This window comes from Panthera onca, chromosome D2, assembly GCF_046562875.1.
Source record: "Panthera onca isolate mPanOnc1 chromosome D2, mPanOnc1 haplotype 2, whole genome shotgun sequence".
In the NCBI taxonomy this organism is placed as follows: Eukaryota; Metazoa; Chordata; class Mammalia; order Carnivora; family Felidae; genus Panthera; species Panthera onca.
The window spans coordinates 37,971,610-37,993,974 of NC_138349.1; the positions used below are offsets into that span (position 1 = coordinate 37,971,610).

A 22,365-nucleotide genomic window follows, 5' to 3' on the forward strand; every position below is an offset into this window, starting at 1 on the left:
CCACTGCCAGTGCATTCTATACACGCCCTGCTATAGGACTGCCAGATAAAATACAGGACCCTGGTTAAATTTAAATTTCAGGTAAGCAACAAGCAATTCTTGTTGTAAGTATGTCCCACACAACATTTGCAGACTTCCAAGTATGTCGATGCAGTGTTAGGGATGTACTTACACAAAGCAAGCATTCAGTGTTCTCTCTGAAATTCAGGTGTAACCGTGCATGTGTATCTTTGGCTGAGTGTAGCCCTGTCACATCCTCCCTCCATGCTTAGCCCAGTAGCTGCCCCACCCCTTGCTGTGACCGTGGTACCACCCTACTTCCTCAGTGGGCCCCATCCTGCCCTGTGCCCTGATGCAGAGGCACCCCCACCCCTCTAGCCTCACCCATGAGAGAAGCTTGGCCAGTGCTTCCCTCTGCCCCTGGATGCTGGCTGGACACCGGGCCTAGGCCAGCCCTCTGTGACCAGCTTTCTGCCACCCCCAGATGTGGCTGAGGAGCCAGGCTGCCCCCTGTCCTGTGCAGTCAGCAAGAGACGCCCTGAATGTGAGGAGTGCGGCGGCCTGGGCTCTCTGACGGGCAGGTGCGAGTGGAGACAGGGAGATGGCAAAGGTAGGCCCCACGCAGAGCCAGGGGCCTGCGGCCAGGCGGGGGAGAGGGGTAATGGTGGCTGAGTGGAAATGGGGTCCATGTAGGCCCTGCCGGCCACTGTGATGGCCCTCCCCTCTCCACATGTGTTCTCCAGAACTTTGTCCCCGTTTGTAGTTCCTGATGTCAGGAGAGGGTGAGCATGAACACAGAGCACGGGCGGTACAAGGACGTGCAGTCTTCTCATCGCCATGGGACCACAGGTCCTCTTGGGTTTTGGAAGGTCTGGGCCAAAGTTGGGATGTGGCCCCAGGCAGTAGGGCTTGGGTGTAGATGGCAGCAAATTCTGAACTGTGCCCACCACCCCATGGATCCCACTCACGGATTCTCTGCTTGGGCCTCAGTTTGCTCCTTTAGGGGGTACAGGGTTGGCCTGGGAGGCCCTGGGGTGCCGCCCTTCTGGCCCTGGCCATCTGACCTTGTGGTAGTGACCAGCCTGCCGTGTGTCGTAGGAATCACCAGGAACTTCTCCACCTGCTCCCCCAGCATCAAGACCTGCCCCGATGGCCACTGTGATGCCGTGGAGAGCAGAAATGTCAACATCTGCCCCCAGGACTGCCTCCGTAAGCAACTACTGGGCCTACAAGTTCAAGGGCCCCGGGTGGGTGGGAGTAGCCAGCGGGAGGGAGAGGCTTGGACTCCCACCTGCACTTCAGCCAGACAAGCCTCATGCCTGGATTTTTTTGCCAAGACTTTTTCTAACATTTCATTTGAACAAAGGGCTTTGCACCACCTCCCGCAAAACAAAACAAACAAAAAAAAACAACCTCTGGAGACTGGTGCCTGGACCAACACTCCCCAGTGTCACCCTGGGCAGCTCACATGGGTACAGCTCCCAACCCCTGATTGTCCTGGCTTCCTGCTGCCTCTTGTCTGCTTCTGAAAAGTAACTATGTGTGGACCTCAGCGAGGGCCCTGGACAGCCTGTGGGGGCCTTCTTCTACCTGCTGGGGCCACTGGATTGGGGGCAGACTGTGCTGATTCCTGCCCAGGTGACCCAGACTTCAGAGCTCACTACCCTTCCCACCCCCACCTACCCCCATGTCTCCCACCCACCCCACCCCCTGGCCTAATATGCTGACATCATGTGCAGAGGGACTGCTCATGCTTCTTCCTGGGTGGTCCTGGTTGGTTTGGTCAGACCAGGAGGCTTAGTGGGCTACATCTGTCACCAGGGGGCGGCAGCATCATTGGTGGGCATGAGCCAGGGGAGCGCTGGGGGATTAAAGCTGGCTTCGGTATCTGCAACTGTTTCCCAGAAGAGAAGAAGTGCTTCTGCGAACCTGAAGACAGCCAGGGTGAGTGGGTGGGGGGCACTGCGGGGGCCATATGCAGGGCAGGGCTCCCCGCACCTCCCTGAGCCCCAGCGAGCCAGGGAGGAAATTGCAGGAAGGCAAGTGAAACCCCGGGAGACCCTCCTCCTTCCCTCTGGGCCTCGGTTCCCTCATCTGTGCAGAGGCATCTAGGTCAGGGCCTCTACAGAGTAAGTTTTCTGCCCTGAAGTTTTATGGTAAAGGTTGGGCTGGAAAATTCTTCCACCTAGTAACTCCACATCTATTCAGTTTGTCCTTGTGCAGGGCCTTCTCTGGGCCCATGGCACCATCTGACTGGAACCCCACTCTCCCAGCCATAGCCTCCAGGTGCTCCTTCTGGGCCAGCAGGTGCGGGTAGGTGGCATGGGTCTGAGCACACGGGAAGCTTTCCTGCCTGGGCCCAGGGATGTTTTTTTGTATTTGAGTTGTTGCGGCATGGCACTAGGCCCTGAGCCGCTTTCCTTCCCTCTCCCAGTTTTACAAAGAAAATACAGAATACACTGGGAACACAGCAGAGGAACCCTGCCTGCCTGCCTGCCAGCCCCCCGGCTGCCAGCATCCCAGGGCTAGCACAGTGCATACACTGCCTCTGCTGGGTGGCCTCGGGCAGGCTGCTTAAACCCCCTGTGCCTCCTGGCCCTTCCGTAGGAGGGTGATAGCAGTCTCCGCAGGGAAAGTGACCTGCCAAGCGGTCGGTGCCGTGTGAGTGTCTGCGTTATGCTCACGACTTCGTGCTGCCACACTTGCCGGGCCGCCCGGCTTGTCACAGCAGTCCTCCCGCTGCTGCAGTCATGCCACGCTGGTGCCCATTGGTATCGGGGCACCCTCGCAGAGCGCTGTCCCTCACGGCCGCCCCTGCCTGCAGAGCCGCTGTGTGACGAGCTCTGCCGCACGGTGATCGCGGCCGCTGTGCTCTTCTCCTTCGTCGTCTCCATGCTGCTCTCCACCTTCTGCATCCACCGCTACCACAAGAACGCCCACAAGCCACCCATTGCCTCTGCTGAGATGACCTTCCGCCGGCCTGCCCAGGCCTTCCCGGTCAGCTACTCCTCGTCCGGCGCCCGCCGGCCCTCTATGGACTCCATGGAGAACCAGGTCTCTGTGGACGCCTTCAAGATCCCGGTGAGGCTCCGCGCAGGACCTCCGCCTGGGAGGCATCCCTCCTGGAGGCACTGTGGGTGACAGACACCCCAGGCCTGGGGAAGCTAGGAGGTGCGGGGAGGGGCACACGGGGTTTCCTCGTGCCACGTCCTGTAGCCCACAAGTGGCTAATGCATCCTCACTCACCAGGAAGACATCACAAGCAAGGCCCCAGCCTCCGCGGAGCTGCCTTCCAAGGAGGGCAGAGGACATGGAGGCAGTTTAGCAGAGTGGAGAGTGATGGGTGCTCATTTAGGTGGACTGAGATTTGGGAGGGTGGGCCATGCCATACCTGATAGGCAACTGTCCTCCAGATGCCCTGAGGGCTGCGGGCTCCTCCCTGAGGAGGAGTGTGGATTTTATTCCCAGAGGGTGGGTGGGGCCCTGGGGCTTGGGGGTTCAGCAGAGGAGGCCCATATTCTGCCTTCATTTCTGCAGGTTCCTCTGTTGGGGAGTCTCCGGGGTGGGTGCAGAAGTAGGAGCCCTGTGGGGCACCTGGATGGCTCAGTGGGTTGAGCATCTGACCGACTCAGGTCATGATCTCACAGATGGTGTGTTCAAGCCCCGCTTTGGGCTCTGTGCTGACCGCTCAGAGCCTGGAGCCTGCTTCAGATTCTGTGCCTCCCTCTCTCTCTGCAGCTCCCTGGCTTGTGCTCTTTCTCTCTCAAAAGTAAATAAATGCTAAAAAAAAAAAAAAGAAGAAGAAGAATTAGGAGCCCTGTGATGAGGCACTGTCCTCAGCTAGGCGAGTGATGGCAGCAGGCAGGGGCTGGGCCAGGGTGGCAGCAGTAGGGAGGGGAGTTCATCTGTGGAGTGGAAGAGGGGGTGCCATGGGCCTCTAGGCCAGCTGTGGAGGAGGTAGGCCCGAGAGGACCCTAACTGGCTGGGTGATGGAGAGTGCCACCCAGAGCCGGCAGCCTCCCGATCCCCTTTCTCCATGGGAGGTCCTGGGCCTGCAGTCACTATGTGCTCCTGAGAGCCCCCGTCCTGGCCAGGCCTCCCCTCAACCTGCCACGCTTCTTCTGTATGCCTGCTGGCAGGTGCCACGGAGCTGGAAGCCGGGTTCTAAGAGGACCTGAGAAGAACACTCAGCGCCGAGGGTGCATGTGAACAGAGGCTCCCCGCCCACGGCCTGGCAGCAAGCATCACAGAGTGTGCACCTTGACAGGGGTCACCGAGTAGGGAGCTCAGGAGTCACGGGGCCTTTGGCAGTGCCCAAGCAGGGCTGGGAGGTGGCTGGGGTTTGCAGGGGCACTACTCAAGGGTACTCCCCCTTAGTGAGGGTCTGGGCCACGGACGCCATCCCCAGCTGTGGCAGACACTGCGGCCTCCGTCCTGGCTTTCCTAGTCCTAGTCGCTCAGCAGACAGGGGGTCTGTGACCCCTGTCCCAGGAAGCGTCTCAGCCTCGACAGCAGGCCTGTGGGATGAGCCACTTGAATCCTTTGTAAACCCAGGCAGTTTATGGTGAGGTGCACAGGAAGGGCAGTGCCTGTGGGCGCTTGTGCAAGTGGACACACACCAATCTCAGCCCACGTCCGCTTGGGCCCACGGCACAGAGAAGCCAGAGCCCAGCCTGAGGACCCTGACCAGCTCTACGGACATATTACGCAACTGCTGGACCTTACTTGTCTCTTGTATAAAGTGGGAAGAAGCGTTAATGTCTTTTAAGAGGATCAAGTCAGTGCTGTCTACGCATGCTTAGTGCAGTTTCTGTGTGCAGTGAAAACTTCTCCAGTGCAGTGTGGGTTGAGGACACCAGGGTAACAGTGATGACATTGTCAACCCTGACCCTGACTGTGGGTTCCTGGGGAACTTGAGGCAACACCACCACACCCAGCAGCTGGCCAGCAGGGACCCTGGATGTGGTGCCGAGGGGAGGCTGCCTCTGCCCATGAAGAGCACGCACACCTGTACATGGGTGTTGGAAACCATGGTCCTGCTCAGCAGGGCAGTGGGGCCCAGTGGTGTCATCTGTGTGGGTCAGATGAGTCTGGCAGGTCACATCATAGCAGCACCCCCAGGCCACAACCATACCCAGCTGCAGGGAGAGCTGGGGCAACAGACACCCATAGTGGCCCAGGAGGGAAGGTTCCTGATAGGCTTTGGCATCCCCAGTCAGAGTTCAAGGATGCGGGGCCAGGCTGGGGTCTGGGAAGGTGTCCCAGAGTAATCTGAGTTGGGTTTCAGTGGGAAGGCAGGGTGGGTAGAGGTGAGCGTGGGAAGCATGGGGAACAGGTAGAGGCAGGTCCAGGGAAATGGCCAGTCCCATGGGAGGAGCAGCATCTTCCACAGAGGAGGACGGAGGTTCCCAAGTAGCACGGTGGTACGTTTTCTGGAGCACCACACAGGGAAGTTGCCCTGGACGCTTCCATCCATAGCTGGGGGTCCTTGGCCAGGAGGCAGCTTGGGCCACTGGTGCCAATTCAGTCCTCTTGGGGGTCCGGGGGTTCTCTAGAGAAGACAGATTGGGACCTGGTCTGTGGGATGTCAGTGGCTTATGGTCCTGGAGTCCAAAGCAGAGGCAGCACTGGGAGGCTTGGGCTTAACTCCCAGGGAAGAGGCCACACTCCCATGTGAGTACCCCCTGGGTGCTAGGCTAGCCCTGAACCCCTTGTTTGAGAGACAAGGACATGGGCCTGGGAGGGCCCAAGGCATGTTCAGTAGACCAGGGATAAGCAAGGGTCCAGGCATCCAGAGTCCAGGCCATTCTGTGTCAGCACCTATCTTCCCATAAGGTGTGGGATCCTGCCCAGCTGGGGTCCTGCCCTCAGTGCAGGTGGGTGCCCATTGTCCACAGGTTCAGGTGACTGTTGTTTACACACTGGTGCTTGCCCACGGTGGGGGGAGGGGGGGCTCACTTATGGGCCTTGCCGTCCTCTTTTCCTCCTACCCTCACCAGCTTTCTCCCTTCTCTTCTTCTTCTTCCTTCAACTCCACGTAGGAGGATCCAAAGTGGGAATTCCCTCGAAAGAACTTGGTTCTTGGGAAAACCCTGGGAGAAGGCGAATTTGGAAAAGTGGTTAAGGCGACAGCCTTCCGGCTAAAAGGCAAAGCAGGGTACACAACCGTGGCCGTGAAGATGCTGAAAGGTACCTGTCTATGCACTGTGCACAGGTGGCTCTGCAGGAGCCCCGAGGGCTGGACGAAGCCCCCCTGACAACCAGGGTGCTGGCAGCCAGCTGGGAGCCTTCTCCAGAGCCCCCCATTGCTATTCTTGAGGGGCTGCATTCTGGAGACCCCCGTCACAGATGAAATGGGCCAGGGTGGGCCCTGGAGAAACAGGGCAAGAGGACTTTCCTCACTTGGAAGGTTCTAGAGTGGTATTGCTTTTGCATCAATATTGGGTAAAGATCTGAGTTTTAAAAAAATTAAAAGCCCTTTTTGTCTTGAACTGACAGCTCTCCCTCCCCAGTCTGCCCCATTCATTCCTCTCAGCCCCTGGGGTCCTGGTGAAGAAGCCACCTGTAGGGACTGGCCCCTGCCCCCTGGGGCCCTGCCTGGCCTGTCCCTGTGGCCCTCAGCGAGGGCCCTATGACCAGTCATGCCACAAGTTTGCCTCTAAGTGGGTATATGCTCACCTACCCATACGCAAACACTGGTGTCCACCCAGAGACTGGGTGGACAGTCCAGTGGCCCAAGGGCCCAGTGGCCATGCAGTGGGTACAAGCTGGCAGATGTACATGAGAATTCTAGTGTCGCAGGTGGGGCTACACCGTGACAACCATTACCTGAACCAGTGGGTGCTTCTGAATGCTTACCTAGGCCCTCAGACTGGGGTCTCCCCATGCCCCCCTGAGGCTCCAGGAACTAAGGGGCCGCACTGAGACCAGCCCAGGCCGCCACATGTGGGTCCTGACACCCTATCTCCCAGCCGCCCTCTCACTTCCAGTGCACAGCCAGAGGGTGCAATGTGGCACAGCTGCCCCAGGAGGCCTGTTGAGCCCCAGCTTCTGACTCCACATCCCTCCCCTCGAGATTAGGCTCCTGCTGGGAGCCCAAGCACAGCTCTGCCCACCCTCAGGACGCACGTGCTCAGCATGGTGAGAGGCCACCACTGTGAAGCCTCATTGTCTTCAACTTTCTCCAGGGCCTCACCCTCCTGTTGCGTGCTTGGTCGGCAGGTGTTTTAGGACATGGGACAAGCGTCTTACCTTCCCGGGATTTATGAGGACGGTCTCTGTGCACCACTGTCCTTGAAAGATGACAATTGCAGGGAAATGCAGCCACTTCCACACACAGCCTGGTCCCAGGAGGGTTTCCATGGAAAGAGCCTGCCAATAAGGAAGTTTGCTCCTCAGGGTTGTTATTCCCCAGAAGCAGATGAGGCAGCTGTTGACCCTCTCTACAGGCTGAGAGAAGCCCTGAATAGCAGGGTCTTTGGGGGCCTTGTCTAAACCTAGGTCGGCTGTCTGGGAAGGAGATAACCAGGGTCTGTGCAGACCTGTGATGTGGGTCAGTGACCCAGGGTGGTCACAGAGGGGGCTTCCAGAAGGGATTGGTTTGCAGCCTGCTCTGTTTGCGTGCATTTCAGAGAACGCTTCCCCAAGTGAGCTGCGGGACCTGCTGTCAGAGTTCAACCTCCTGAAGCAGGTCAACCACCCACATGTCATCAAGCTGTACGGGGCCTGCAGCCAGGACGGTAAGGCCGGCCAAGGGACAGGCAGCTGCCCAGTGCAGGCTGGGGGCTCTGGGCTGCTTCGTTCTTCCTCCTTCCCCTTCCTTGTCCTCTCTGGCTCTGGCCCCACCCGAAGCCTGCATCCTCCCGCGTCAGTGAGAGGATCAGGAAGGGCTGCTGCAGCGGTGTTTGCATGAGGCTCCTGCCCCCGGGCCTGCTGTAGCTGCACAGAGGTCTGTGGTGACATCCTGGTCTGTCAGCACCCTGCTCCAGGCAGAGCTCCAGGGCAGGGAGCCCTAGAAACAGATGGTATGTCCTGGGCACCTACTGGGGACTAGGAGTGTCGTGACCTCCAGGTGACCCCAAGCCCAGCCCTGCATGGTGAAGGCATCGTCACCATCTCTCACATAAGGACACAGGAGATTGGCCTGGTCTGTGCTGCTCGAGGGCCTCTCACTGTGTGTCCTCGTACACGCAGATGTGCGTGCTGGGGGAACGAGAGGGCAGGGTCCCCCAGGGAGAGGGCAGCAAGGACACTGATGGACACCAGCAGGACTCGAGGCTGGGCTTGGGACAAGACTGCAGCCTACGAGCTGCTGAGAACAGGGAGCAGGTGCCACACGAGGCTCCAGATCCTCTGCGTCCGTCAGCCATCCCCAGCCTGTGCTGCAGCAGGGCCGAGGATGTAGAAAGACGTGACGTCCTGGCAGCAGGGGGCTGGCTCCCGGGGCAGCACTAGTAAGGCAGCCGCCTGCCTTGGGCACCCCAGAAGAAGGCTGCGCCCGGCCGCCCAGGGAGCCTCTTTGGCATGGCCAGCACAAAGAGGAGAGCAAGCCGTACGAGAGTGAGCCGGGACTGAAATACGTGCTGCACGGCGCCCAGGCCACTGGCCAGAGAGGGCTGTGTCCTTGTGCCCACTTACTGGTGGGGGCAGAGCCTGCCTAGGGGCCCTGCAGCCTCCTCCCGGCCCAGGCTCTGCAGGTAGCCAGCTCATAGCCCCCTCTCTGCCCCCAGGCCCGCTCTTCCTCATTGTGGAGTATGCCAAGTACGGTTCCCTGCGGGGCTTCCTCCGAGAGAGCCGCAAGGCGGGGCCCGGCTACGTGGGCAGCGGAGGCAGCCGCAGCTCCAGCTACCTGGACAACCCCGAGGAGCGGGCCCTGACCATGGGCGACCTCATCTCCTTCGCCTGGCAGATCTCTCGGGGGATGCGGTACCTGGCTGAGATGAAGGTGTGTGCCTTGCCAGCCCGGGCCTCCACCGCTTGCGCTGGGGCCCGGGCTTCAGGCGTCCCTGTTGCTGTCTTCCTTGCAGCTTGTCCATCGGGACTTGGCAGCCAGAAATGTCCTGGTAGCTGAGGGGCGGAAGATGAAGATTTCGGATTTTGGCCTGTCCCGAGACGTTTATGAAGAGGATTCCTATGTGAAGAGGAGCAAGGTACCGGGTCCCCAGGGGTGTGGCCCAGGGCTCCCAGAGGGGTTGGAGGGCGGTGGGGGGGTGGGGTGGGGGTGGGGCAGGGTTCCCGCAGTGGGCCTGGGCAGAGCCCTTAGAGCACCTGGGGAGGAGACAGCAGATCATTTTAGAGTATAAACTTCTAGCTGTCATCTTCAGATCCCTCCCTAATCGTGGGTCCCCAGAGACCCAGCTCAGGACTTGTCCCTGTGTCTGTTCCTTCTCTTCCTGAGGGCCATACCCGCCCTTTCAGAGCAACCCTGGGAAGCTGGGCCTGCAGCTTCTTTTGCTTTTCATCACTTTTGAAGGTCAGCTAGCACTGCAGAAATGACAGTTCTCTTCTCCACAGTTGTTCCCCTCCCTTCTACAGGATGAAAGGTCCCTTGCTTCCTCTGTGTAACTTAGCTCTTCGCTCAAAGGAGACTGAAGTCAATAAGCCTCACTGTGGCAGTCATTCTGGGCAGAAAGGAATGAACTGCGTTACAGGTGGGGGTTCCCCTGGAACAGGGACCTGGGAACCCCTGGCTGAGTGACTTTGGAAGGCTCACAGGGAGGCCCTGGAGAGGGAGTCCAGAGATGCAACGTAGGATTCTTAGACGCTTTCTCCAAACCACTGGAATAGTTGGTTGGGGGCCCTTCTGGGGAAATTTGTGTCCCTGTATTGTCCAGTGCCCTGTGGCAGTTCCAAGTGATGTATAAGTGTGGGTGTTGCCTTCCTGGGGTCAAGGTTATATGCATGGGGCACCACGATGCCCATCTGGGCAGCCTGGCAGGGGGACATAGTTCCACTGCCCTCTCAGCCCCTCCTGTTGCCTCCTGGTGACCGGACAGGATCACTCCTGGGGCCTTTCAAGAGCTATGCCTACCAGCTTTCAGAACAGACACTGCTCAAAAAAGAGAAGCACAAAAAGTGACCACATACACTTCAGATTTGTTCTAAGGGATTAGGAGAAGCCCCGTGTCGCCACAGACTGTGAGGATGATGTTTCATTTTTTTCTGGGGTTTCTGTGGTTCTGTTTTGTTGTTTAAGCTTATTTATTTTGAGAGAGAGAGAGAGAGATCATGGGCTGGGGAGGGGCAGAAAGAGAGAGAGAATCCCAAACAGGTTCCGTGCTGTCAGCATAGAGCCCGACACGGGGCTTGAACTCATAAACTATGAGATCGTGACCCGAGCTGACATCAAGAGTTGGTCACTTAATGGACTTAATGGCACCCCAGCTGCCTCTGGGGTTTCTGTTGTGACAGCATATCTCAGAACTGCTAAAGGGGAAGTGGAGAGGGGCCGCTTCCCCTATGGAGGGGTGTGGACACAGCCTTTCTATAGATGCACTGATCCCCCCAAAATGGCCTGTGTCAGGGAGCAGAGAAGTACAGACATCCAAGCACAAGTCCTCCTAGAGAGCACAGGCAGCAGGCAGTGTTGCTACAAACACTCACACCTCAAAAAGTCACACTTCATGAAGGTTGGAAATCGTGAAGAATGCTTTCAAGAAAAGGAGACTGCAGTAAATTTTGCATTAAAATCGATCGACCACATTTTTGGTTGATTCTTGTCCTAAGACTTACCTATTAACTTGTTTCTCAAGTTGCACTGGAAAGCATTTGTTAGGTCTGACCCCAACAACTCTGCAGTGGGCGCAGTTTCTCAGAGGGTGCTAACAGGGCTGTGGGATAAAATGATAGGGAAAAAAGAAGCCCCAAGACATGGAAACAGGTTTCTTCTCTCAGGGCTTCTCAGAAAAGCCTTTAGTGTGTTGGTTTGCCTCAGAAGTCCCCAAGATGGAAACGCTGGAAGTTGGTTTCCTGAACTCATTCACCCTCAGAAATCAGGAGATCTTGCTGGATGGTGTTGTTGGCCCACACATTGGGCATCACCACCCAGGGCACCCCAGAGCCCTCCGGACCTGGCCCTAGGGAAACCTGGCTTGGGTGTGGTCTTGATTCCTTGGGTTTCTTCTCAGCAGGGATGTGATGCATGACGAGCACGCCCTGTGTAGCTGTGGGCAGGCCAGCTGACTCCCTCCAGCATCTCAACTGTGCCTGGGAGACCAGAGTTCCAGCCCCTCTGAGGCTCTGCTGCTAGTTCTGTGCCTGGGAGCACTCTGGACATTGCTCCTCAGCATCCTTCCAGAGCTGGAAATGCACAGGACATGGCTCCACACTCCCCATCCCCAGTTCCCAGGGTGTCAGAGCCATGTTAATGTCTTTCCGTCATTCCCTTTTTAGGGTCGGATTCCAGTCAAATGGATGGCAATTGAGTCTCTTTTCGATCATATCTACACCACCCAAAGTGATGTGTAAGTATGGGTGTTGCCTTCCTGGGGTCAAGGTTACAATTCATAGGGTGCCACGATGCCCATCTGGGCAGCGTGGCTGGGGGGTCAACACTGGCCCCAACACTGGCTCATACCAACCATCTGCAATGACCACCCCCCTGCCAAGTTGAGGGGCCTTCATGTATTCATTCAGCAAACGGCAGGGGCCCACGCAGTGGTTCTGAGAGTCACAGTGGAATGCGTGAGAACAGTGAATGGGTAACTGGAAATTTCCCTCACCATCCTCCTTGCCAGCCCCTCCCTCTCCTCCCTGGGCATCTTAGTGCCACGCAGGCCCAGCTGAACTGTTCCCCTCTGTGGGCCTGAGCGTGGGCTGGGCTCAGACAAGTCCTACCATAGGTAGGGTGGCCTTGGGTGAGTTGCTGGGTTGGCATATCCCAATCTGCTTGAAGAGAGGAACCAACACTTGGCCTTACAGGTCAAATCATAAGACCTGATGGTTTTCAAAAACACAGCAGACTTGTTTCTGAGTGTTCTTCCATCAACGCACATGCATTTCTTGAATCATGTGGGCTGAGAAAAGGCAGTTCCTAAACAGTTTTAAGCAGCTGTATTCGGATTATGTAAAGCTGACTGTAGACAGTTGGAAAAGGCAAAGGGTAATGAAGACATTGCAAGTCAGTTGGGTCGCACGGCCCCTGAGTAGCTCCTGAAGGTCCTGGCCTACAAGACCGTCTAGTGTTTTCCATGGTGTGCAGGCATATGCTTATCTCTGTAAGTGGGCTCATGTGATGATGCTATTTTACAATGTGATTTTGGTCCCACTTCACAGTAAGTTCTCCCTCACAGTTAAATAATTTTCTGTGCCAGTGCTGTTTTTCTTTGAAGATTTTACGTTTCCAAGCCCACAGAAAAGGTGAAGGAATTGTACAGGCAGCCCCATGGCCTCAGTCCCCGCCTCACATGTTGGTGTACCTGCCCGGCTGCTCTGTGCTGTCCCTGGTGCTTTGGCGCATCTCCACAGGGCCAGCCGAGTACCCCTTGTGGGTGTGGGGGCCGAGCTCTGGCGGCGGCCTGGTGGGCCTTGTGCACGGCAGGCGTGAGAGCAGGGCAGGCAGCCGGCTCATCCCTACCTCCATTCCACATCCATCCACGCAGTCAGGCCCAGGCTGAAATCCGTGAGCACTTGGCTGGCTCTTTGCGCTGGGGGCGCTGATGAGGTCAACAACAGCTGGGGGGATGGACGTCTGGTCTGCCGAGAAGGGGACGCCGCTGGCCCAGTGCAGCCGCCCACTGGTTGTCTCACTCCCCTTAGGTGGTCCTTTGGTGTCCTGCTGTGGGAGATTGTGACTCTGGGGGGCAACCCCTACCCTGGGATCCCTCCGGAGCGGCTTTTCAACCTCCTGAAGACAGGCTACCGGATGGAGAGGCCCGACAACTGCAGTGAGGAGATGTGAGCAGGCTTTGCTTTGGCCCAGCCTCCCTCAGACACAGACAATGCACTCATTCCCTCGCTGTTCCTGAGCAGCCCTGGGCACGAGCCCACGGTGAACCAGGGAGTAGGTAGTAAGAGGGCAGAGCACACCAAGGCAGAAGGCTGAGAACCAGCACTGGGCACGATGGCAGGTGCTGGGGACCCTGACTCTGCTGGGAGCTGAGTGGGTTTCCTGTGGGTGGAGGCTTACATGGATGAGGGGGAGTAAGGCCAAGGAAAGGTGGTGGAAAGGATAAAAGGGTGCTTCAGACCCAGAGAGCAGCTTGAGCCCAAGGCCTGTCCCTGTCAGACACCTGGGGAGGGGCAGATAATTCAGAATGACCCTAGGAGTGCACACTGGGGAGGGCCCACATGGAGGCACAGAGGCCAGCAGGTGGCAGGCAGGAAGAGCCTGCCCCACAGCCCAAGAGTGCCGGAGTCTCCACATGGTAGTTCCAGCAGATGATTCTTAGAGGCCAGGCTGAGAACACATGGGAAAGGCACCACCAGGGGCAGAAACAGGCCAGTCCATTCATTCAACACAACCTGTTGTGTGCCTGCCACGCGCCTGGCTCAGGGCTAGATGAGGGAGTGCAGGGGTGAGTAGGTGCCACGTCCCTGGGCGGCTCAGGGCACACCCACGTGGCAGCCCTGGAGGCCCTGCAGCCAAGCCCGGGCCCCAGGGAAATGAGGAAGTGAGGACGGCCCAAGGCAGAGGTGTGGTTGGCAGAAGCTTTTGTTTGTTTCCATAACCAGTTCATACTTGATAAGAGTTTAAGGACTAGCCCCCGTACTGAGCATGGCATCCTGTCAGCTGTTTACCAACATCTTTGAAAAGGAAGGGAAAACAAATCTCTTTCAAGGGCAAGGAGACCCACAGGATGCTGGACCACAGCACCAGGCACCCTGACCCCCTAACGACACTTGGATCTTGGCTCAGCTCAGCAAAGGATGTCCAGTGACGCAGAAACAGCTTTGGGGTTTGAGAACAGAGCCCTGTGGGCCCAGGGCACCGTGCTGGCTATGGCGGCTGTGATTGGGCAGTCCATGCTGGGTCATAATTGCTCATCTGTGCTTCCCGCCAGGTACGGTCTCATGCTGCAGTGTTGGAAGCAGGAACCAGACAAGAGGCCAGTGTTTGCTGACATCAGCAAAGACCTGGAAAAGATGATGGTTAAGAACAGAGTGAGTACCTGGGGCTAATTCCTGGCGTTGCCCACCTTCAGGCGGAACATGGCAGTGGGGGGACTCCAGCCTCACCCCTGTTCTGTGGAGTTCCCAGTGCAGGATCAGAGCAAGGCCGTACAAAGGGAGATGGTCGTGCCGTCCCCTGAAGGCAGCCAGCACCTGAACCCTTCTCCTTGAGCCAGGCCCCTTCTCAAATCATAAAGAAACCAAGATTCTTCCCTTTATGCTTAGAGCTGTCCACAGACAGGTGTGGGAAGCAAATATTCCAAAGTCAAACAACATCATTTTCAGTAAAGAAACAAGTCATCAGAGTAGAGCTGCGAGGGGCCCCGCGGGGGGTTGGAAGCGGCTACAGAGTGGTGGGGACTGCAGCCAACAGGAGCACACCAGCCCCTCTAAAGGACCTCTCGTTGTAGCCACACATAACCTATAGGAATATGAGTACCAGAGTGCCTAGTCTTCTGAATTTTAAAGAATATTTATGTAAAGTTTTGCAGTTTTTTTTAATGCTTATTTATTTTTGAGAGAGAGAGAGACAGAGCTTGAGCAGGGGAGGGCCCAGAGAGACGGGGAAACACAGAATCTGAAGCAGGCTCCAGGCAAGCTATCAGCACACAGCCCGACGCAGGGTCTGACCTAACAAACCATGAGATCACGACCTGAGCCAAAGTTGGACGCTTAACCCACCCAGCCACCAGGCACCCCTGAAGCTTTCCAGTTTTTAATGTTAGTAACTCACTTAAATTTCCAACAGCTGGGGCGCCTGGGTGGCTCGCTCGATTAAGCTTGAAACTCTTGATTGCGACTCAGGCCATGATCTCACAATCAAAATCAAGCCCCGGGTCAGACACTCTGCCCCTCCCCCGCTTGTGCTCTTTGCATTCTCCCTCTCTCTCTCTTTCAAAATAAATAAATGAATACTTCCAAAAGCTCAGTCTGGTCCAAATAAATCATATCTGGGACACTCAGTTCAGCCCATATGCCTCTGGGTTACAACTCTGTAGGTAAACGAGAAAGCCGACAAGTTTCAATTAATATTTACTGAGCAACTGCTATGTACCATTTTCTGTCTCAGATGCTGGGGATACAAGTAAACAATACAGACACAGATCTTACCTTCAGGGTTTCAGGGTTTCATCTTTACCTTGGCACATTTACTAAAAGTTGGCATTTCTTCAAACACAAAAACAAATGTGCCTGGTGTAGGCCGCTTGTAATAAAACCTAACATCAGGGTACCATTTGGGCCAAGCCTCCAAATCCTGTGAACGCAGGATTACCTTAAATCAAAATAACAGGTGATGCCAAGAGAGCCAACCTTCCTAGAGAAGCATCCAGGAAAATGCTACAACTGTTCTTTACACATTTAACCAGGGCAGTGGAAGTGGCAGGCACTGAGAAATCATCACGCTTGGGAGCTAAAGCCCAGAACAGCCTCCTATGCAAAACCCATGTCAATGACTTCAGATTTCTGAGTCCTGATGCTCTGTTCTAGATGGGAGTCCTCAGAGGAAAGCTGAAAAATGTTAGCAGGTCAGAGATGCTTCTTGGCACTCGCACATGAGTAATGGGGCTGCAGTGAGCTCTCCCAGAGCCTTGGGTTTGGTAAAATGGGCCGGTTCCCCAGTGCTGGATGTAGTAACCCACCCCCTTCCCGCATGTTGCAGAGGTAAGACTAGGCAATGAAGGAGCACATTTCTGTCCCAGGCAGGTGACTTTCTAGAGGGAGCAATGAGGGCTGTGGAGCAAGGCCAGCAAAGCAGAGGCTGGGAGGGCTCAGTGCTGGCTGTCTGGCAGGGGGCTCAGGTCGTGAGGAAAGGCTAGTAGGCCAGCATGAGGTGGGACTCAGCCAGTGAGTCTGCCTTTGTGAGGAGAGGAGCAGGGGCCATGTCCAGTAGTGACCCACGCGGGGATGACCAACTATCTCTGTCTTCCAGGACTACTTGGACCTGGCTGCCTCCACCCCATCCGACTCCCTGCTTTATGACGACGGCCTCTCGGAGGAGGAGACGCCCCTGGTGGACTGTAATAATGCTCCCCTCCCTCGAGCCCTCCCCTCCACGTGGATTGAAAACAAACTCTATGGTAGAATTTCACATGCATTTACTAGATTCTAGCAACATCGTTCCTCTCTGCACTATCCTTACTCTCTGTAATGCTTTTTAAGAGTGTTTCTGGTCTGAATGAAACCAAAGTTCTCTCTGAACCTTTTTATTTGTAAATGTCTGACTTTGCATCCGTTTACATTCAGGCATTTTTGAAACTGTGTGTGTGTGTGTTTTTTTTTTTTAAAGGATGTGAAAATAAGTATACTTACCACACTGCCTAGCAACTTATGATAATAGAAAAGAAAGAGCTGGGCAGAATTCTCAGGGGATATTGAGAAAATGATAAACAAGTCATTTCTGGGTGGGTATGCATCAAGTCATAGTACTTCTAATTTAACTACTGGGATAAATTTACCCAATCTGGGGAGGCATTTCATTAAGACAGGAGGAGCCGGCACCACCCCGCCTGCACTGAGGGCACAGCCTGTGGTCACTCCCAGAACCCATCTGGGTGGGCAGGTGGCTCTTGGGAGGCCACTCCATACTAGGGAGCTCAGCCCAGCCCACATGCCCACCATCAGGGAGGACACATGAAGACTGCTGTTTTCACATCCTTTGCGTTACACACCGTCATGACAGTTGTCACTTATGAAGTCAGTGCTACAAGCTGGAGCAAATGCTTCTGAAAGAACATAGTCTGTGGTGCTGTGGTCTTGCAATGGACAGTAAATACGGTTCTTGCCAAAACTCCTTCTTTTGTCTTTGATTAAATACTTGAAAATTTTTTCTGTTTCCTAACTTGATCATTGATTGCTTTTAAATCTTGGAGTGTCAAGCATTTTTCAGCCGAGATTGTTCCTTTTGCATGCCTCCTGAGTCACTGATTCCTTGCTGGCTTTGGGTCTGGTGCCACACACCATTGTCTTGTCGACGCTGTGGGGCTCGCCCGTGCGCACCCTTGATTTGGAAGATTCTCTCCTCCGTGGTGGGTTTGGATGGAAGATGAGTAGGCTTCTTTACATTAGAAAACTTTTTATAGAAGCTTCCCACTGCAGTGAGCCCTTTAATTCAGCAATGCTTTATGCTGCCTTAGAAAAAGACTTAAACAGGTCAACAAATATTTATATCAGATTTGGGAGTTCGAAGCTTATAAAAGTCAAAATTGGGAGTTTCTGTTAAGTTACAGTTACCAAGAGAGCACGTGATATTTCCCCCCAAATATGACAGTGTTTTGGAAACCCGGAGCACGAAACCATTCATGTAATTGGCACAGAAAACCAGAAAGTTTGGTTTGAACCTCAAAGGGAGTTTTGCCAAGGCCTTACTGTCTGCACATGAAGTTTTGGTTCTTCAGTGCAGAGCAAATGATCTGTTTTCATTTTTAGGCATGTCAGACCCGAACTGGCCTGAAGAGAGTCCTGTACCACTCACGAGAGCTGATGGCACTAACACTGTGTGTCCAAGATATGCAAATGATAGTGTATATGCTAACTGGATGGTTTCACCCTCAGCGGCACAATTAATGGACGCATTTGATAGTTAACATTTCTTTGTGAAAGGTAACGGACTCACAAGGGGAAGAAACATGCCGAGAACAGAAAGTCTGCCGGCCCCTCCTTTGTGCACGTCACACTGGCTGGTGATTTTCCCTCCTGGCAGACGTAGCGGGCTGGACCAGAGTTCTGAGTCCAGCCTTTAGGTATTCCTTCCTCTCCAGCCCTTGGCAGTGCTCTGTGTTGGTCTGTGTTCATCAGTGACCACCACACCCTGTGCTCAGACGTGTGGGTCCCTCACTCACTACCTGAGCGGTTTGATTTTTCTTGTTGCCAGCAAACAAGGCAACACGATTTAAACATGAAGCACACACACCAAAAAAGGCAGCAGGAAAAAAAAAAAAAAAAAACTGGCCCAAATGACACATCCTTGTTCAGAACAAGAAGCCCAGCAAGGCCCTATCGTGGTATCGAACCCTTGGCCAGGGCTGGAGGGGACAAGGGGACCTTGGGACAGGCCTCAGCTCAGCATTTGAGATCCTGGGAGCGGTTTGTTTTTTGGTTTTTGTTTTTAATCGTGTAACCTTTTCTTAGGAAGACATTTGATTTTTATCATGATTTAAATGGATTCTTCAATTTAGCACAATAGATTTGATGCTATGTAGATAGGCAGTGTGAGAGGACAGGGCTCACTGAACACTTCACTGTTGTTCCCATCACTGAGTGATCACTACCTTCTGGCAAGAACAGAATGAAGAAGAGGGGCGTCTGAGTGGAGTGGCCTCCCGTCCCGGGATTGCTAACAGCCGAGACTCGGCTGCCATGAATCCCACCCCTGCCAGCCCCCAGGGTGCCGCATCCGTCCAGTGCCAGAAAGCGGTGCCTCATCTCGCACATTAGGAGTGGGTGGGGTTAGTGCGCAGTTTAAAAGGGACAGTTCAGCTAGTTCTGTTAGAAGTAACGTTGACAGTGACCGAGGATTGCTACCCTTCTGATCACAGTTCTGATGCGGAAAAGACAATGTTTTGGCTCTCATAGAGCTTGTGTGAAAAGGTACGTGTATCCATTCATTCTGTGTTTGTAACTCAATGCTGCTATATAGCAAGACGTTTTTGTTTATTAGATTCTGACCATGACTCATAAGCTTCTTGTCATTCTTCACTGCTTGTTTGTGGTCACACACACTCAGTGCCCCTCCCATCTTGTGGAGGCGGCTTTCGGGAAGTCCCCGACAGCTCTTCTGTCTGTAACTTTGCAGGAGAGGGTCGGTTACCAACACACTGCCTGGTCTTCAGACTTAAAGCACTGTGAAAGATTGACAGTAGCCTCATCCAAATACTGTATCCTACAGGCATTTCACAAAAGCAATGAAATGGGGGCATTTTTGTGGCCAAGAAGGCTTGGATGAGTATGTATCAGAGCCTCGTGATGTGTGTGTATGTGTATGTGTGTGTACACACACCCAGAGAGAGCGCTGGAAAAACACTTACTGGAGATGGAACATGGCTTTAGTTTAGGCCGTTTTTTAGATGCACTGTGATGAATTCTGTTACAAATATCTAGTTGTGGTAAACTTTTGGTTTTCAGATGTGCTTAATGATAGTCTTAGCAATGCAAAAATAGGGAGAAACTCTCTCACATAATTAAAAATACCTTCCCAATAAGTGCGAGTTGCCACAGTAGGTTTGTTCTTGGCAGGGTGAGAACTCCAGGTCAAACTGGCTGACCCAGTGATGGGGAATTAACTCTTGACCAATAATCTAATTGTCTGTTCCTGAGTTTTAACAGCATTCATACTTACTAGTCCTATCAGACAATTTTCATATACATATACACAGAAGTTACTAAGTATTAAAAATTACTGGCTGTAAGTAGCAATCTGTCAGTTATTAAAGTTTGTAAAATCTATTTATGAAAGGTTATTAAACTATACCATGTTATTTTGCTTTTGTAATCAAGGTGACTAAGAACATAATTTCAGTTATGTAAATAAAATTGTGTGTCATAAAATGTGTAAACTTCTTTTCTCTTTTTAACTTCCCAGTTGGAAACCTCGGGTTTCTGATTTTGAAGTTTCAATATAAGGATTGAAGTATCACAGGGAAATCTGTTGTATTTATTGGCTTGTCTCACCCATTATGTATGTGATGAGGCCCGTTTATGGCAACGGTTACAACTCCTCTAACTCTGCCATTCAGGAAATTCCTTCCTTTATGTTTCCTTCCCTAAAATAGAGTAGCAGCCAGTCTAGTTCAGGTATTTGTGGCTTTCTGGCAGTTTTTCTATGGCTTATTTCTTGAAACTGCAGTTGGGCAGTTGTAGGAGAGAGGATGTAAAATGCATAGCCATAAGTGAAGGTCCATTAGTCAGAGGGAAAAATTTGCCCTGAACCACCATGAAGCTTTAAACACTAAGTGCTTCTGTTTATGTCTTCCTGTTGGGTCATGGAGGCATGCTCTGAGCTCCTCCTCCAAGGCCTGGCAAGGAGCAGGCGGGTCAGTTGATAATCACATGTTGTTACCAACATAAATCTGATTTCTGGTTGTATCGTGTGCTAGATGGCGAGGGCCTGTGTCATTTCCCTCGTGTGTGTGCACATGTGTGCATACACAGGCTGTCCTTGGCCCTCGGAGCTGTAGCTCCTGGCCCTCGGCACCCATGTCTGCTCTTGGCGTCCTCCTTCAAACTGGCCACAGGGCCTGGAAATAAATATAATTTCTAGGGTCAGTTATTTGCTACAACCTTTCTCTCTGAATGTTTAGAAACGTATGCCGAGAAAATCTCATACTAAAAATACTAAAAACCCCTTTTTCAAGAGCATTGAACTTCCATCAGGAGTGTTTGTATGTGTGTGTTTGGTTTATTTGTCTTTAAAAGTCCCATTTCTCCACTGTCTTCCACAAAGGATGCTTTCCCACCACAAGGCCAGCTTATTTGGGTGGAAATTCAGCTGAATATAATGTCTGAGAATGGGGTCCGGACAAATACTTCACACATAAAAGAAAATTCTAAGGCAAAACATAATTTCCCCCAGTAGAAATAAAGCATTTTTTCTCCAGTGAATGGTTTCCTGTCCTCCTTTGAGCATATTGACTTGTAGGATACTTAGCAGGTGGTATTTAGGGTGGTTCTAGGAGGTGCCTGAGAAGCCCTTACCTCTGTGGCCCCGGAAAGACATAGTGTGGGTCTGAAGGGCATGTGCAGTGGTAGGGGGTGCTGGGAATGCCTCATATCTTCAGTGTGGAGGTAGGCACAGAACTTATCCCCTGCTGTCGCCCTCATGTGTACAGAAAACACCCCTTTCCGCTGAGGCCACCTGCTGTGTCCTCGTCTCTTCCCAGGCAGCAGCCTCAACGGCCTTGTTAGAACCGTGTTAGGGATTCACGTGAAGCGTTCTTAGCAGACATTGTGAAAAAATCAGAACCTGTATGTAGAGAGTTTTTCAGTTTGGGACAGGTCTGAAGCCGAGGCTGGATGGGTGGCAGTGTGACAGCAGGAAGAATAAGCGTCACAACCAGAGTTAAAGAGGAACACACTATCGATGCCCAAAAGACATCACGGTTAATCTTTGCAACTCAGGTTTTGATTGCTGTGTCAAGAGAGGAGATATTTTTTGCAGAGGTTTCTGGGATGTGCTAAATCACAGGACCTGGCCAAGCAACATCTCTCAGCAGGAGCCCGGGCCCAGAGTCGCGACAGGGAAGCCATCTGCAGGAACATGTGGCTGCAGGAACATCAGTGTCACGGGGAACTGGGCCAGGCAGCGCCGAAGGAGTCACGACCCGAGACCACCACAGCCACTGTGACCCCAGGAGGCACCATAATCCTGCATCCTTTCAGAGGATACTGAGCAATTCAAGTTCAAAGTTAGCATAAGCAGGCAAGGTAAGGACAGTAAGTGCATTCTAAAACTAAAAAAATACTTTTTTGAGAAAGAAATCATTTTGATATTTCATACACAGATAATACTTACCATGAAAACTGTCAATTGCTTGAATAAAACCGTGAGGCTTCATTTTAAGCATCCCTGTTTTTATTTATCTTGGTCAACTTTGTAAACAATATCAGAGTAAACCATATGCTTTTTGGCTGCTCTTGGGAGAAGGATGAATATGAGGCTGCCTCTTACTACCTGAGGCAAAGGACTTTGCCCAGAGGACACACAGTGCCTGTATCACAGCCCTGTCCTCAGAGGCTTCGCTCACCAAGAGCCTATGACTTGCTTCATAGATTGTGCCTCTTGAGGGTTTTAAAGAGCTTGAGGGGCACCTGGGTGGCTCCAATCAGTTAAGCATCCGACTGTTGGTTTTGGCTCAGGTTATGATCACAGATTCGTGAGTTCAAGCCCGTGTTGGGCTCTGCACTGTCAGCACAGAGCTAGCTTGGGATTCTCTCTCTCTCCTTGCTCTCTGCCCCGCCCCCCCCCCCCCCCCCCCGTCACTGTCTCTCTCAAAATAAATAAACTTAAATAAATAAATAGCTTCAAAATGTTCCTGGAGGCTCTGTGGCCACAGCGGGCCAGGAGCATGCCAAGGGTTTGAGGGGCTTTGTAAGCGTGTGGAAAGGAAAGATCATCAGATGTGATTTTTAGGAAAAGGAGTGACACACAGGTTGCCAGGATTCTGGTGTGTCATAAGATGGTGACTGAAAATTGTATTTTTTAAGAGAAGTCTAATTATCTATAATCTTTAGTTTCGTAGAAATAAGTAAAGACCATCCAAA

At 53.3% G+C, this 22,365-nt stretch overlaps 1 protein-coding gene across 1 annotated transcript in view; it reads left to right on the forward strand.

Annotated features, from left to right (window-relative positions):
- Positions 1-18,777, forward strand: part of RET (ret proto-oncogene) — a 51,455-nt gene extending 32,678 nt beyond the window's left edge. The window contains exons 8-20 of the mRNA XM_060642091.2: positions 485-610; positions 1,099-1,209; positions 1,822-1,944; positions 2,825-3,081; positions 6,042-6,189; positions 7,632-7,739; positions 8,730-8,944; positions 9,027-9,149; positions 11,392-11,462; positions 12,757-12,894; positions 14,001-14,100; positions 16,040-16,187; positions 17,536-18,777. Coding sequence (XP_060498074.1) covers positions 485-610; positions 1,099-1,209; positions 1,822-1,944; positions 2,825-3,081; positions 6,042-6,189; positions 7,632-7,739; positions 8,730-8,944; positions 9,027-9,149; positions 11,392-11,462; positions 12,757-12,894; positions 14,001-14,100; positions 16,040-16,187; positions 17,536-17,693 — 1,826 coding nt within the window. The 3' untranslated portion in view covers positions 17,694-18,777. The remainder of the gene's footprint in view (positions 1-484; positions 611-1,098; positions 1,210-1,821; positions 1,945-2,824; positions 3,082-6,041; positions 6,190-7,631; positions 7,740-8,729; positions 8,945-9,026; positions 9,150-11,391; positions 11,463-12,756; positions 12,895-14,000; positions 14,101-16,039; positions 16,188-17,535) is intronic.
- Positions 18,778-22,365: the final 3,588 nt, after the last annotated feature.